Source organism: Hibiscus syriacus, unplaced genomic scaffold (assembly GCF_006381635.1).
Source record: "Hibiscus syriacus cultivar Baekdansim isolate YM2019G1 unplaced genomic scaffold, ASM638163v2 tig00110578_pilon, whole genome shotgun sequence".
Lineage (NCBI taxonomy): Eukaryota > Viridiplantae > Streptophyta > Magnoliopsida > Malvales > Malvaceae > Hibiscus > Hibiscus syriacus.
The window spans coordinates 474,735-487,556 of NW_024062789.1; the positions used below are offsets into that span (position 1 = coordinate 474,735).

General features: G+C 34.5%; 1 protein-coding gene, 1 long non-coding RNA gene and 1 pseudogene across 2 annotated transcripts; 1 reads left to right on the top strand and 2 right to left on the bottom strand.

The window, feature by feature from the left end:
• Positions 1–5,299: 5,299 nt before the first annotated feature.
• Positions 5,300–6,576, bottom strand: LOC120133323 (inorganic pyrophosphatase 2-like). Its single transcript, XM_039149929.1, has 4 exons — positions 6,370–6,576; positions 6,152–6,272; positions 5,824–6,031; positions 5,300–5,743 (listed from the first exon to the last, which is right to left on the bottom strand). The coding sequence occupies exons 1-4, from the start codon at positions 6,515–6,517 to the stop codon at positions 5,357–5,359; spliced, it is 864 nt and encodes a 287-aa protein (XP_039005860.1). The 5' UTR covers positions 6,518–6,576; the 3' UTR covers positions 5,300–5,356.
• A 2,544-nt stretch (positions 6,577–9,120) lies between these two features.
• On the bottom strand, positions 9,121–10,010 carry LOC120133260 (annotated as a pseudogene).
• A 993-nt stretch (positions 10,011–11,003) lies between these two features.
• On the top strand, positions 11,004–11,876 carry LOC120133324. Its single transcript, XR_005517085.1, has 5 exons — positions 11,004–11,042; positions 11,129–11,220; positions 11,310–11,387; positions 11,492–11,559; positions 11,704–11,876. It is a non-coding gene; the product is annotated as an uncharacterized LOC120133324 (long non-coding RNA).
• The last annotated feature ends 946 nt before the right edge of the window (positions 11,877–12,822 follow it).

A 12,822-nucleotide genomic window follows, 5' to 3' on the forward strand; every position in this document is an offset into this window, starting at 1 on the left:
CTAACCACTCCCACTACTTGTGCAATGTCTAGTCTTGTGCATATCGTAGCGAACATTAAACTTCTCACTGCTGATGCATACGGTACTCGAGACATCTCCATCCTCTCTTATTCACTGCTAGGACTCATACTGGAGGATAATTTGAAGTTAATAGGAAGAGGGGTAGAAATTGGCTTACAATCTTGCATGCTGAATCGTGACAAGATTTTCTTCAAGTAATTCTTTTGTGAAAGCCAAATCTTCCTATTACTTCTGTCTCGGTGAATTTGCATCCCTATAATCTTGTTTGCTGATCCCAAGTCCTTCATTTCAAATTCCCTAGCCATTTGTGCCTTCAATTCTTCAATATGATCTTTGTTAGGTCCTGCAACCAACATGTCATCTACATACAACAGCAATATAACAAAATCGTTATCACCAGACCTCTTGAAATAAGCACAAGGGTCTGCGTTAAGTTTGTTGTATTCAAGGCACATAATGAAGGAATCAAATCTCTTATACCAACACCTTGGCGCCTGCTTTAGACCGTACAGAGATTTGTTCAACCTGCAAACCAAGTTCTTCTTTTCTTTTTCTTCAAAACCTTCAGGCTGGAGCATGTAAATCTCTTCTTCAAGATTTCCATGAAGAAAAGCTGTTTTAACATCTAGCTGCTCTAGATGAAAGTTCAATGTAGCACACATTGCCAAAACTACTCGAACTGTTGTTAGTCGAACCACAGGAGAAAATATTTCATTGAAATCAATACATTCTTTTTGAGCATATATTTTGACCACCAGTCTTGCACGATACCTCTCAACCTGATCGTCACCATTTCGCTTGATTTTGAAGACTCATTTGTTACCAATTGGCTTCCTTCCTTGTGGTAGTGGCATAAGGTCCCATGTATTATTTTTATGAAGGGCTTTAATTTCTTCTTGCATCGCCATCATCCACAGTGAAGCATCTAAGTTGTTTATTGCCTCCTGGTATGTTGATAGCTCACCGTCCTCTGTTAAAAGGCAATATGCAATATTACCTTCTATAACATAATCTGAGTGCCAATTGGGACGTCTTCTCATACGATCTGATTGACGAGTTGTTGGAGCTTCAGAACTCTCTGGTTCTTGTTCATCATGTGCTGGTTCTGCTTCAGAAGAATCTCCTTTTTCAAACTTTTTTTCCACATGTATCTGAGTAGTCTCTGACTTTTCAACGCTTTCATCGTCTTATTTTCTTTGTAGTTTATCTTCTACAAAGATAACATCTCTACTGATGATCACTTTGCGGGCAGTGAGATCCCACAAGCGATACCTCTTTACTCCATCATCATACCCCAAGAATTTGCATTTCCTGGATTTTGGATTTAACTTTGAAATTTCTTGGGAGTTGTACATCACGTGCACTATACTTCCAAATACATGGAGGTTTGAATAATCAGCTGGTTTACCAGTCCACATCTCCATTGGTGTCTTCAGCTCTATTGCAGTTGATGGAGCTCGATTCACCAAATAACAGGCGGTATTAACTGATTCTGCCCAGAATGATTTTTCTAGGCCTACATCCCTCAATATTGCTCTTGTTCTTTCTAACAAGGTTCTGTTCATCCACTCTGCCACTCTATTTTGTTGAGGAGTGTTCGCCACTGTGAATTGTCTTTTGATGCATTCTTTCCTACAAAAGTCATCAAATTCTTCGCTTGTGTATTCTCCTCCATTATCTGTTCTGAAACACTTGATCTTATTTCCAGAATCAAGTTCCACCCGCGCTTTGAAGTTTTTGAAAGTGGAAAACACATATGACTTCTTCTTAATAGGGTACACCCAACATCTCATGGAGTAGTCATCAATAAATGAGACAAAGTATTTTGCTCCACCTAGGGATGTAACTGGTGCTTGACATACGTCAGAGTGAACCAATTTTAGAACACTTTTGCCTCTAGAATTTTATGTGTTGAATTTCAATCGGTGTTGCTTACTTGTTATGCAATGCTCACACAAAGGAAGTGATACCTTTGTTAAGACTGGACGTAGCTTTTGCTCCACAAGGACTTTCATTCCTTGTTCTGACATGTGTCCAAGTTTCTGATGTTATAACATTGCCGAATCTGAACTACATGAGGCAACAGAGGCTTATGCTTCTACCAAAGTCTCTCCCTTCAGCATGCACAAGTTTGCAGCTATCTTTTCACCTTTCAGCACTACAAGCACTCCACGGAACACCTTCATGATTCCTTTCTGTGTTTCAATCTTGCTTGCATTATTATCCAACAATCCGTAGGATAATAAATTTTTCTTCAGACCTTTCACGTGCCGCACATCTCGAACAACTTTAATTGTTCCATCATACATCTTCAATTTGATGGTTCCCACGCCAACGATCTCTAAGGCATAGTCATTGCAACTATACACAGATCCTCCTGAGACAGGTTCATAATGATGGAACCATTCTCTTCTTGAGGTCATGTGATATGTTGCTCCCGAATCAATGAGCCATATATCTGCAAATCGTTTTCTTCCTTCCACGGTGGTTAACGCTTCACAGCATAGAGCATCTCCATCATTTGAAGTGTTTACGGTATTGCCTTGTGGATTGGAGTTTTTATTTAGACTCCAACAATCCTTCTTCAAGTGACCCTTCTTTCCACAGTTGTAACACTTTAAATTCTTCTTGCTTCTCGACTTCGATCTACCATGTTTGTGACTGCTGCTTTGGTCACGTTCTGTTGATCTCCCTCTCATCGTTGTCAACGCTTCTGCTTGTTGCAGATTTACTTGTCTGTCTTCCTTGTTCTTGTGCCGATTTTCTTCTTGTAGAACAGCAGCTGTAACGTCATCAAAGACTAGACTGGTGACATTACTGTTTGTCAAGTTGATGATGAGTTGATCATACGAATCCGGTAGACTTTGAAGTATAAGTTTAGCACGTTCTTGTTCTCCTATTTTACAGCTTAAGGATGTAAGCTGAGAAAATAAAGTGTTCAGTGTATTTAAGTGCTCCGTCACTGAAGTAGATTCTGGCATACAGAGAGTATACAATTTTCTCTTAAGGAAAATTTTATTGTGCAGCGATGTGGCCTCGTACAGTTTGGTGAGATGATCACATATCTCCTTAGTTGTATTCTTCTCCTCGATACTTGACAATACTTCATATGCTAATGCTAGATGAAAGTTTGTCATAGCATTTCCGTCCATTTCGATCCATTTGTTGTCGTCTGTGAAATCTACTGGCCTTTCGCTGATAGCTGCTAAACAACAGTCTTTCCTCAGGATGGCCTTCATCTTCAATTTCCACAATGAGAAATTTCTCCCATTGAACTTTTCAATATCAAATTTCGTTGCCATTGCTTCGTTTACGGATAGCTCCCATTATATCACTATCGTGAATAGTTCTCTGGAACCTTCAAAGAATGGGTAATAACTTCTTACTTTCTTATGTTGGAGGATCCACCTTTTAGTGGCAACCACAAAGACAATAAGCATATATTACACACTCTAATCTGGCTCGGATACCAATTGTTACGGAAGACGGCTATCGGATAGAGCAAAATCGTAACTGATAATTTGAGAAAATAAAAATGAAGATTAAAGAGACACAAAATTTACGTGAAAAACCCCTGAATAATATAGGGTAAAAACCACGGGCAACGGTAGAAGAATTTAACTATGAGAAAATAGGAATTACAACTTCTCTCAATTGACCAAGGAGAAAACAATGATAATTCTCTCTTGATAAAAAGGAGAAAACAATTCTCAAGAAACTCTCTAAATTCTCTCTAGTATTGGAAGAAAGCTAGAATGCTTTGGGATTGTTTTGAAGCTAAATGAGTTAGGGTATTTATAGTTAAAGCTTTAAGGACTAATTTGTAAATACCCTAAATTATAATGACTAATTGCATATTTTTACCATCCAAAATTTTCAGCAATTTGTTGGCCAAATTTGACCAATTTTACTGCCCCATTAATGCCACCAAATTGCCACTCATAATGTTAACTAATGATGTAATTTGGTATGCCAATTTTTAACAAATTCAACCCAATAAAATTACATTACTTTTATGATAAAAATATATATGTTTTATTTTGAAACTGTTATAGCTGAAAATAAAAAATAAATTAATATATGAAAATGGGAAATATATATTAATTCACATGTAATAAATAAATATAAGGAATATTACTTCATAGATAGTATTACCCTTTCTTCCAAGCTAAACCTCTGTCATTGGAACCTACTAAATATTTTATTATTGGTGAGTTTTGTCGTTTAAGTGGAACAACTCATTTTTTAATTAACTAGATTATATGCACATGTATTGTATTAATATTGATAAGTTGTATTTGAGGGGAAAAAATTACAAACCATAAAAGACAAACGATCTTCTCAATTAACAAGGATGAAAACAACGATGATACAGTCACATATTCCGACTAATTTTTTTTTTTTTGAAAAAAATTCTAACTACGATGTTTGAATTCATATTGACCTCTAGTAAGTGTATATATATATATATATATATATATATATATATTCAAGACGGCCCAAATTTACTCTCCAATAGTTCTATATAAAACAAATATTTGTGCTGTTTTGTTGTGGGCAAGCTTTAGGAAATTATTGTCTCATGCTTGATACTTTATTTGGGAAGAAATCGAATAAGCATGCTGGGTTCATCAATTTCGAAAACAACAATTGCATCCCTTTGTTTCAAGAAGAAAATCAAATAAATTACAAACACAATATTCAAAATAGCAAAACTAAATAAATAACCATTTTAAATTAATAAAATAAATTGAATATTATTTTGAAAAATAAGAAAAAGTAGAGCTTAATTGCTGCAACAGTAATCGTAGAAGGAATAAGACATTTTACCAACTAAAAGAAGAAAAATACGTCAGCCCAAACCGGGAAACATTTCCTCAGGATTACATAATCTCCATGGCCAAGCTTCAAACTTGGGCATAAATCACCAATCCCATCACCGTGATGGATTCCCCCCACCCCCAAAAAAAACAATTTGTAAACAAATATAAACGATTAAAAAGTTTTTTTTTGGAAAAAAAAATAATTATGTCATTTTATAATTTAGATTTAAAATTCATTATTATTTCATATCATTTTCAGAAATTAAAACCTACATAATTATAATAATTTATTTCCAAAGGCAATCAAATAAATAACAAAAAGAAGATAAAATAGGGAAAGAAGTTCTCAACAAAATATTAAAAACAAATAGAATGTTATTTTAATAAACAAAAGAATACACTCCCACTAAATTGTTTGACGCCCTCTCCTATCAAAACTACAGATTAGTTATGCTAAGCTAAAAGACATAAAACTCTTAAGCCATTTTGATTTCAACTAATATTTTAACTTTTTAATGTAAAACATGAAGGGCCTGGGGAAAGGCCTCATGGCCAGTGGTGGCTGACAACGGCATCGTTCCTAGTTTGAAATCAACTGAATTAAGATGACCAAAACTGGTACTAATGTTGTTTCCGTCGATGGAAATCCGGGTAATAAGGTGGAGCAACACACGTTCAAAGTCCTCCCCGTTGCTCCACTCGCATATATGTGCCTTTACTAAATTCCTGTTTTTGCTAATCAAGTCCCAAATTGGGAAGCCCTTCCTTGGCATTACATAGTCCCCATCGCCAAGCTTCAAACTTGGGCAGAAATCACCCAGCCCATCTCCAAGGTAGATTATCGTTTTCTTCTGCTCCTCCATAGATAAAGAAACTTGTATCTTTTCAATCACAATACCCTATAGAGGGGAATTAAACATAAGCATGTAATATATGGCGTGATTGATATTTACTATGATTTTTTTTAAGTTTAATATACCTTGCACATATTTGGAGGGCAGCTGGGATGAACACATCCGTGAGAAGATTTGGTGAAATCGTGGTGAGGAAAGATTCTTAGCCTGCCTTGTTCATCAACAAAACTAGGGTTCGTATGGATCTCCGAAAAACATTCCCTCAGGCCATGATGCTCCAATATTGTGTCGATGAAGAACGTGTTTGCATCGCTCACAATCTTCAACTCACATCTGAAAAGTAATGTCGTTCCGTACCATCACAATTTTTAGTGATTTTTTTCATTATTGAGGAAACCGAACATGCAGAAAAAAGTTTTAGACATAAACGAAGAGAGAATAGTGTGTTCCTACCCTAAAGCTTGAGCTGACTTAATGGCTTCGATGATTCGAGGGTGTATCGGAGTTCTTTTCAAAACAGCTACAATATCCTCAATTCTTGTTCCTTGCGAATGAACTTCTTTCATCGTCGATCCTGTAAATGATTAACAACAAATCCTATTTTTCGATTGGAAATAAACATTTCGAAACCAAGAACATGCATGCAACGTGAAAGACAAGAAACCAAAGACTAACCATGAGGGAGTTCCATGGCATGGTAGGAAGGAGTTGATTGAACAACTCAGTGGCACCCAACTCATCCACAACCCAGTTATCGCTATCGCGATCGATAATCGTTTTATCGAAATCGAAAATCACTACTATGCCTGCACCCGCCATTTGTGGTCGGTGATATTACGTAAACCAATAAAACCCAGATGGGTAAATTACAAAGAGAGGTATGCTTTGAAATTCTGTGATATCAATACAAGGAATGATATGATATTTATAGATGGTTCAAGGGTCGTAATTTGGCGGTCTGCTTAGTCAAATACCATGTCGGTGTAGCTGATGCGAGGAAAGTTCTTCCGTGGGGTGGAATATAATAACGCCACGGGAAACAAGAGTCGTTCGATGATGTTGACTATTTTATGATTAGGCAACCCCTTTCATGGAAAAAAGAAGGGGGCAGGAATATGGGGAATATGCCAAGTCTAATTCATTGAAAATCGGGAATCGCTGTATAATTCGGTTCAATTTACATCGGTTGAACCGCTATTAGTGGACCGGTCAGAACCGCTGAACCGTTTGAACTAGACCGAATGAAAACCAGAAAAAACCGAAAAAAAACCCCCGAAAAAACGTCAATTTTGTTTTTTTTTTTAAATTAAACCAAACGACGTTGTTTGTTAAACGAGCCAAGTCGAACTTAAGTATTGTTGAGCTCGACTCGAACTTGAAAACTTTAAAAGTAAGATCAACTCGACTCAAACTCACAAGCTAAAAATTATCAAGTTCAACTCAAACTCGAAATATAATATTGAAACTTGAACTTGAAAAGGCTTAAACTCAAAAAAAAAATTAGAAGCTCGATTGAAGCCTAAAATTCGAGCTTGATTGGAGTGAAATAATAGTTCACTAAATACTCACCAAAAGGCTCCATGATTTTGAATGCCAAATTACCTCTATTATTTATAGAAGTTAGTTGGGATGCTCTTCTATGTTTCTTAGTCATGTGAGATTGTTTTGTTCTCATATTTTTTACTCTTTAGACTTTTGGTATACTCTTCTATGTTTCTTAGCCATGTGTGATTGTTTTTAAAAAAAAAATTAAACCGAACAATATCATTTTGTTATGATTTTTTCAGCCCCAAATTTATTTTTTAATTATATTTATATAATTATATTTATTATTTAATATGTTTTACCTTAAATATTATGTTGTAATTAATTTGAATCATTTTGTTTAACTTGATTTTATAGTTTTTAACTTATATATGTTATGACTTATTTTGAATATGACTTGTGATATAAAAAATTATTTTTTATTAAATATTTTTGATATTTTTATTTAATTTTTTAAATAATTATGACATCATCTGGTTCTTTCGACCGGTTCGACCGATTAAATCAATGAACCGATAATATAACCGGTTCGCTAACCGAACCGGTTCTGAAAATCATGCTAATTCCTTTTAAAACAGAAAAAGGGTGGAATGTGTGGAAAACATGTCCCGTAATAAGATTTTTTCTCTTTTATGAAATTTAATAAGAAAATAAATATCCTTAATTTGTTCGACTTCTCTAACTTACTTTATACAGAGTCAATTTAAATTAATACCTTAATTTTTTCATATAATAAGTTTATTTTTTTTTTTATTTTACTTCTATCAAATTGACCTACGCGGTAATACGAATAAAGGAGGTGCATTTATATGACTTTGAAATCTGTAAAAAGTTGTATATATCCGAGGCAGTCCAGTCGTCGATGATGGGCCTCTCTATATATAAACATTGGGTACAGATTACAAAGGTCTTTAAAATATTATATAAATATTTTTAAAAACATTGAGCTTTTACAAAATTGAAAATAAATTTTAAATTTGATTAGATAGTTGCTCTCCCATTTTTTTAATTTTCTTTAGAGTTTATATTTTTTTATAGATTAGGTTAATTTTTTTATTTGATTTTATTTAATCGACAACGACATTGGTTTGTATATTGATTGTTAACCGTCGGTTCTCTTTTTTATTTCTTTTTTTAATTTTTTATAAAAATAATTTTATTTTTATGACACATTTATCTTTATTTTTGTGACACGTTTTTCTCTGTCTTTGTGGTATATTTATTTATGCCTTTATGACACATTTTTCGTCTTCTTTTTCAATCGTTTAATTGTTCTTTTATTTTATGTTTTTCTCAAGGTTGAATTTGACGACGTCACGACTGATCAAGATAACATTTATTTGCAACCCAATTGATATTACCTGCTATGGACCCTTTGATTGAATTTGGATACTTGATTTTGCAGTCGTGGATTGTTTCTCATGATGTTTGACTATTGTTTGCGGTTCTCAATAATCTTTTAATAGTGTAATCATCTTTTATGATTCATTTGTCGATGCATTCATATTTATTTGTATATATTTTTTGTCTGAGTTTTTTGTTGGAATTTTAATATTTTCCATGTATTTCCTTAAATAATCTAAAGTGGTTAATTTTAATATTATAAGAAAATGTTCAATTTATACATTAGTTTAAGATGATAGTTATAAACTCTTGTTTACTCTCTATTAAAAATATCTTTTAAATATTTTTAAACAATAAAAAACACTTTAATTTTATTTTAATTAATCAAATTGTACACCGAACCTCAACACCAAAAATACTATACTAATACGGTCCAGATTAGGAGCAAAGGAACAATTTCTTTATTTACAATTACTTCAGCCACGCTTCCATTATTTGAAAATAAGGGACATAAGACCTAAAAATCACTTCAACAGACCATCACACTTCTACTGAGGAACAGGCATGGGTTTAGGCAAGGAATGGTTGGATGCCGACATGGTTTGCAGTTTGCAGTTTGCAGTTTGCAGTCAACAGAGAACAATTGAGCATCAACAGAAACCACGCTAATTAGTTGCAAAAGAACTTGCTCTAAGTCTTCACCATCACTCCATCCGTGAATCTCAGCCTCGATGAGCATAGGATTTCTGCAAATTAAAACCCAAACTGGAAAATTCTTCCTTGGCATCATATGGTCACTCTTTCCGAGCCTTAGGGTCGGACAATAATCACCAACACCATCTCCAAGGTATATGATCTTTTTCCTTCCCTCTAAAGAAGCTTGAATCCTTTCTATTATCATCCCCTGTTGCAAAACAGAGCAGAACCCAATGATTAAAATTGTCAAACTTTATATTATATTATATAAAATGAAAACTCCAAGCTATTTGGAGTTGGATATGATACCTTGCACATATTTGGGGCGCAGAGGTTGAGGTTACAGCCATGGGAACACTTGATGAAATCATGGTAAGGGAAGATCCTAAGCCTGCCTTCTTCATTGACAAAGCCTGGGTTTGAATTGATCTCAGAGAAACATTCCTTCAGCCCTAGATGCTCCAGGATTGTCTCGATGAAGAACATGTTTGCATCACTTACGATCCTCAGTTCGCACCTGGGTAAAGAAAATCCCAAACCAAATCGATTACTTTACAGTCCAAGATGTTTCATTTTTACAGATGAAACAGTAAGAAGTAAGAAGAGAATCATACCCTAAAGCATGAGCTGATTTAATAGCTGCTACAGTCATAGGATGGATGGGAGTCCGTTTCAGAACATCAACAATGTCATCAATAGTTTTCCCCTGCGCGTGAATCTCCCCCATCATCGTGTCCTGTTAGTTTACGCCACCAAAAACGTAAATGTCTAAATCAATATGTTTTGTTCAAATGGAAAATACAAGAACAAGAAAACAAAGGGAGATGTTGTTGAGGTTTACCATGAGAGAATTCCAAGGCATGGTAGGAAGAGGCTGGTTAAACAAATCGGCAAAACCCAACTCATCAACAACCCAATTATCACTATCACAATCAATTATGTGATTTTTAAATGTAAAGAGTTAAATTCATCGAATTATTTTAAAATAAAATAATTTGATATAATTTATAAAATTAAAAAATTAAAATTCTTGTTATAAAACTTACATTAAACATTCCTTTTAATTTTAACAATAAATATTTTATTTATAATAATATTTTAGAATAACTTATTTATTGCCGAAACACATAATTAAGTAATCGTGGGCTTCAAGTTTAGCATGCCAATAACTTATGGATTGGGCTTGACTACGGAACTTGAGTTTGGGTGACAAGGAATTTGGGTGTGGGTTATTTTTTTTTAAATATGACTAATAAATATTGTACTATATGTTATATTTATAACAACCAGATCGGGGCAGGTCAAAATAATGTTACTTGAGGCCTGATTCGAATTAAAAATGGGTTTATTTTTGGAATTGTAATTGAAATATCATTCTTAAACTCAATAATTACCTGTCAGACACTCTCTCCACAAATATTACTGATCTAATATCCTTTTTGACACAATGGCAATATAGTATAGATCACCATCCGCGCCTTCGCGGTGTTCTGACACATATGGAAGGCACATATCTTTCCTTTAATTTCACAACCGTCCGTCTCCCACATTTATTACCATCCGTCTCCCCATTCTCTCTTCCTATAAATATCAAACCCAGCACAACTCTCAAACCACACTCAAATCTCAATTTCTCTATTTCTTCCTATTATCAATCTTTACATTAAGAAGGTAACATATTTTCTTTTATATTATAATTATTTAATAATTTATTATTTTGTTTTCAACTTTCCAAGTTCATCAATATTTAAGACCAAAGGTATGATTTCTATATTCTGAAGTGGTTTGAATTAATCATGTATGCTTGTGTCATGTGCTTATTATTGCGTTCTATAATTGTTTCAGCTGTGTGATTTGTATGAAAATGATTCAATCTTTGACAAATTTGAGCGTTGCCTAAGTGGTGATGGATTGCGAGTGGCAACAGGTTCCTACAGGTTCGTGTTTGAACAAATGTTTGTACCCTAACCCGTTGTTGTTTTTATCTTCTTCCATGTATCGTAATATATTTCTCATGTTACCTCAGCAATTTTTTCCGTGTATTTGGTTGTGCCCCGGGAAGCACTGAGGCAACAACTCTGGAAGCCAGCAAAAATCCAATGAGGTAAAATTTTCACTAACGAAGTGTAGAAGATTAAAAAAAAACTACTTCGAATCTTGATTTCTGTAAAGATGTTGGTAGTTATAAACATGCATGTGTTCTGACAGAAGACAAGTTCAGACTCCCTCAAGGCCTTCCAGATCCCTAAGTAGTATAACACGTGTTGTCAGACGAGGTAGTGAGTCCATTTTTATTTGTTTCATTTTATTACCTCCGAACTATCCTGCCGTATCACCGGGGGTGCAGGTGGCTGAGGAAAGTGAACTGAATTGCTTTCATTTATACTCAAATGCTTTTATTTTGACAAATGTCATAACAGGAGCAGAAAACCCCGGAGTTGATGCGAACGGAAATTCTTTTGATTTCACAACAAAGTTGCTGCACCTAGCATGGCACCCTACTGAAAACTCAATTGCTTGTGCTGCGGCAAACAGCTTGTACATGTACTATGCGTAAAAGATGGTCCAAGAAGAAATGTATTTGCTTGGTTAACTTCTTTGAGTTGCTGATGATAAAAGCTTCTTTCCCTTTCCCATGCCAAGTGCCGACCAGTGAGTTACAGCTTACATTAATTCTCACATTTCCAGTGCCCCTAAAATCCTTGATCACATCCTATAGTATAGGGTCAAGAAATGGCTGTCATAGATCCATGAGGAAGCAACCCGTCTTCGTTCCCGGGTAGGCAGCTTGATTATCTTTAACTCTTCCAACACCGCCACGTAAAACTATAAAACTTTGTCTGTTCCCTTATTTTTTTTTATTATTTACCCCCTCCCCAATGAATATGGAGTAACGTTTCTAGATTTGTGTAGGGCTGAAGTTAGCAGGAAAATTGTGATTGTATCTCTCCTACAACAAAACTAAAGGATGTTTGGAACTTCAACATGTAGTTTCCTATTTTAGATATCACGTGCGCTATTTTTTGGTCTCTTCTCAATTGATTTTTTTTTTACTGCAAATACCGAGCTTAAAAAGAAAAGGATGGCTTGTATTTGAAACTAGCTAGTTTTATGTTTATGTTTCTGCTATTTGTTTCCCTCTAATCATGTATTTGTTAAAGGAGTTGCTTGGAATGTAGTGTGATCTTCTTCATCCACATTCAAAACAATAAATTTTAAAGTCTGTTTCAATGGATTGACTTGATTAATCATACCCAGTGTTTTAAGGCATCGATTCTTCATAACATCATTTTAAAATGGATTACACTGGATTCTTATCATTTGGTGTGAAAAATGTAATTTTACCATTTTAGAGGGTTAAATTTTACACTGGATTCTTATCATTTTGTGTGAAATATATAACTTTACCATTTTAAAATGGGTAAACTCAATTTTAACCATTTTAAAGAATGGCAGTTTGCGAGCAACATGTTATATTAATGATTAAATGTAAGAATTAAAGTTATTGGTCGAGAATTCATGGTCTTAATGGTCCATTA

Coding starts and splice junctions, on each gene's coding strand:
- LOC120133323 (XM_039149929.1), bottom strand. CDS start 6,517: ATGGCGGGTGCAGGCATAGTAGTGATTTTCGATTTCGATAAAACGATT. Junction 6,032..6,151: donor AAGTCAGCTCAAGCTTTAGG/GTAGGAACACAC, acceptor ATTACTTTTCAG/ATGTGAGTTGAAGATTGTGA. Junction 5,744..5,823: donor GCCCTCCAAATATGTGCAAG/GTATATTAAACT, acceptor TCCCCTCTATAG/GGTATTGTGATTGAAAAGAT.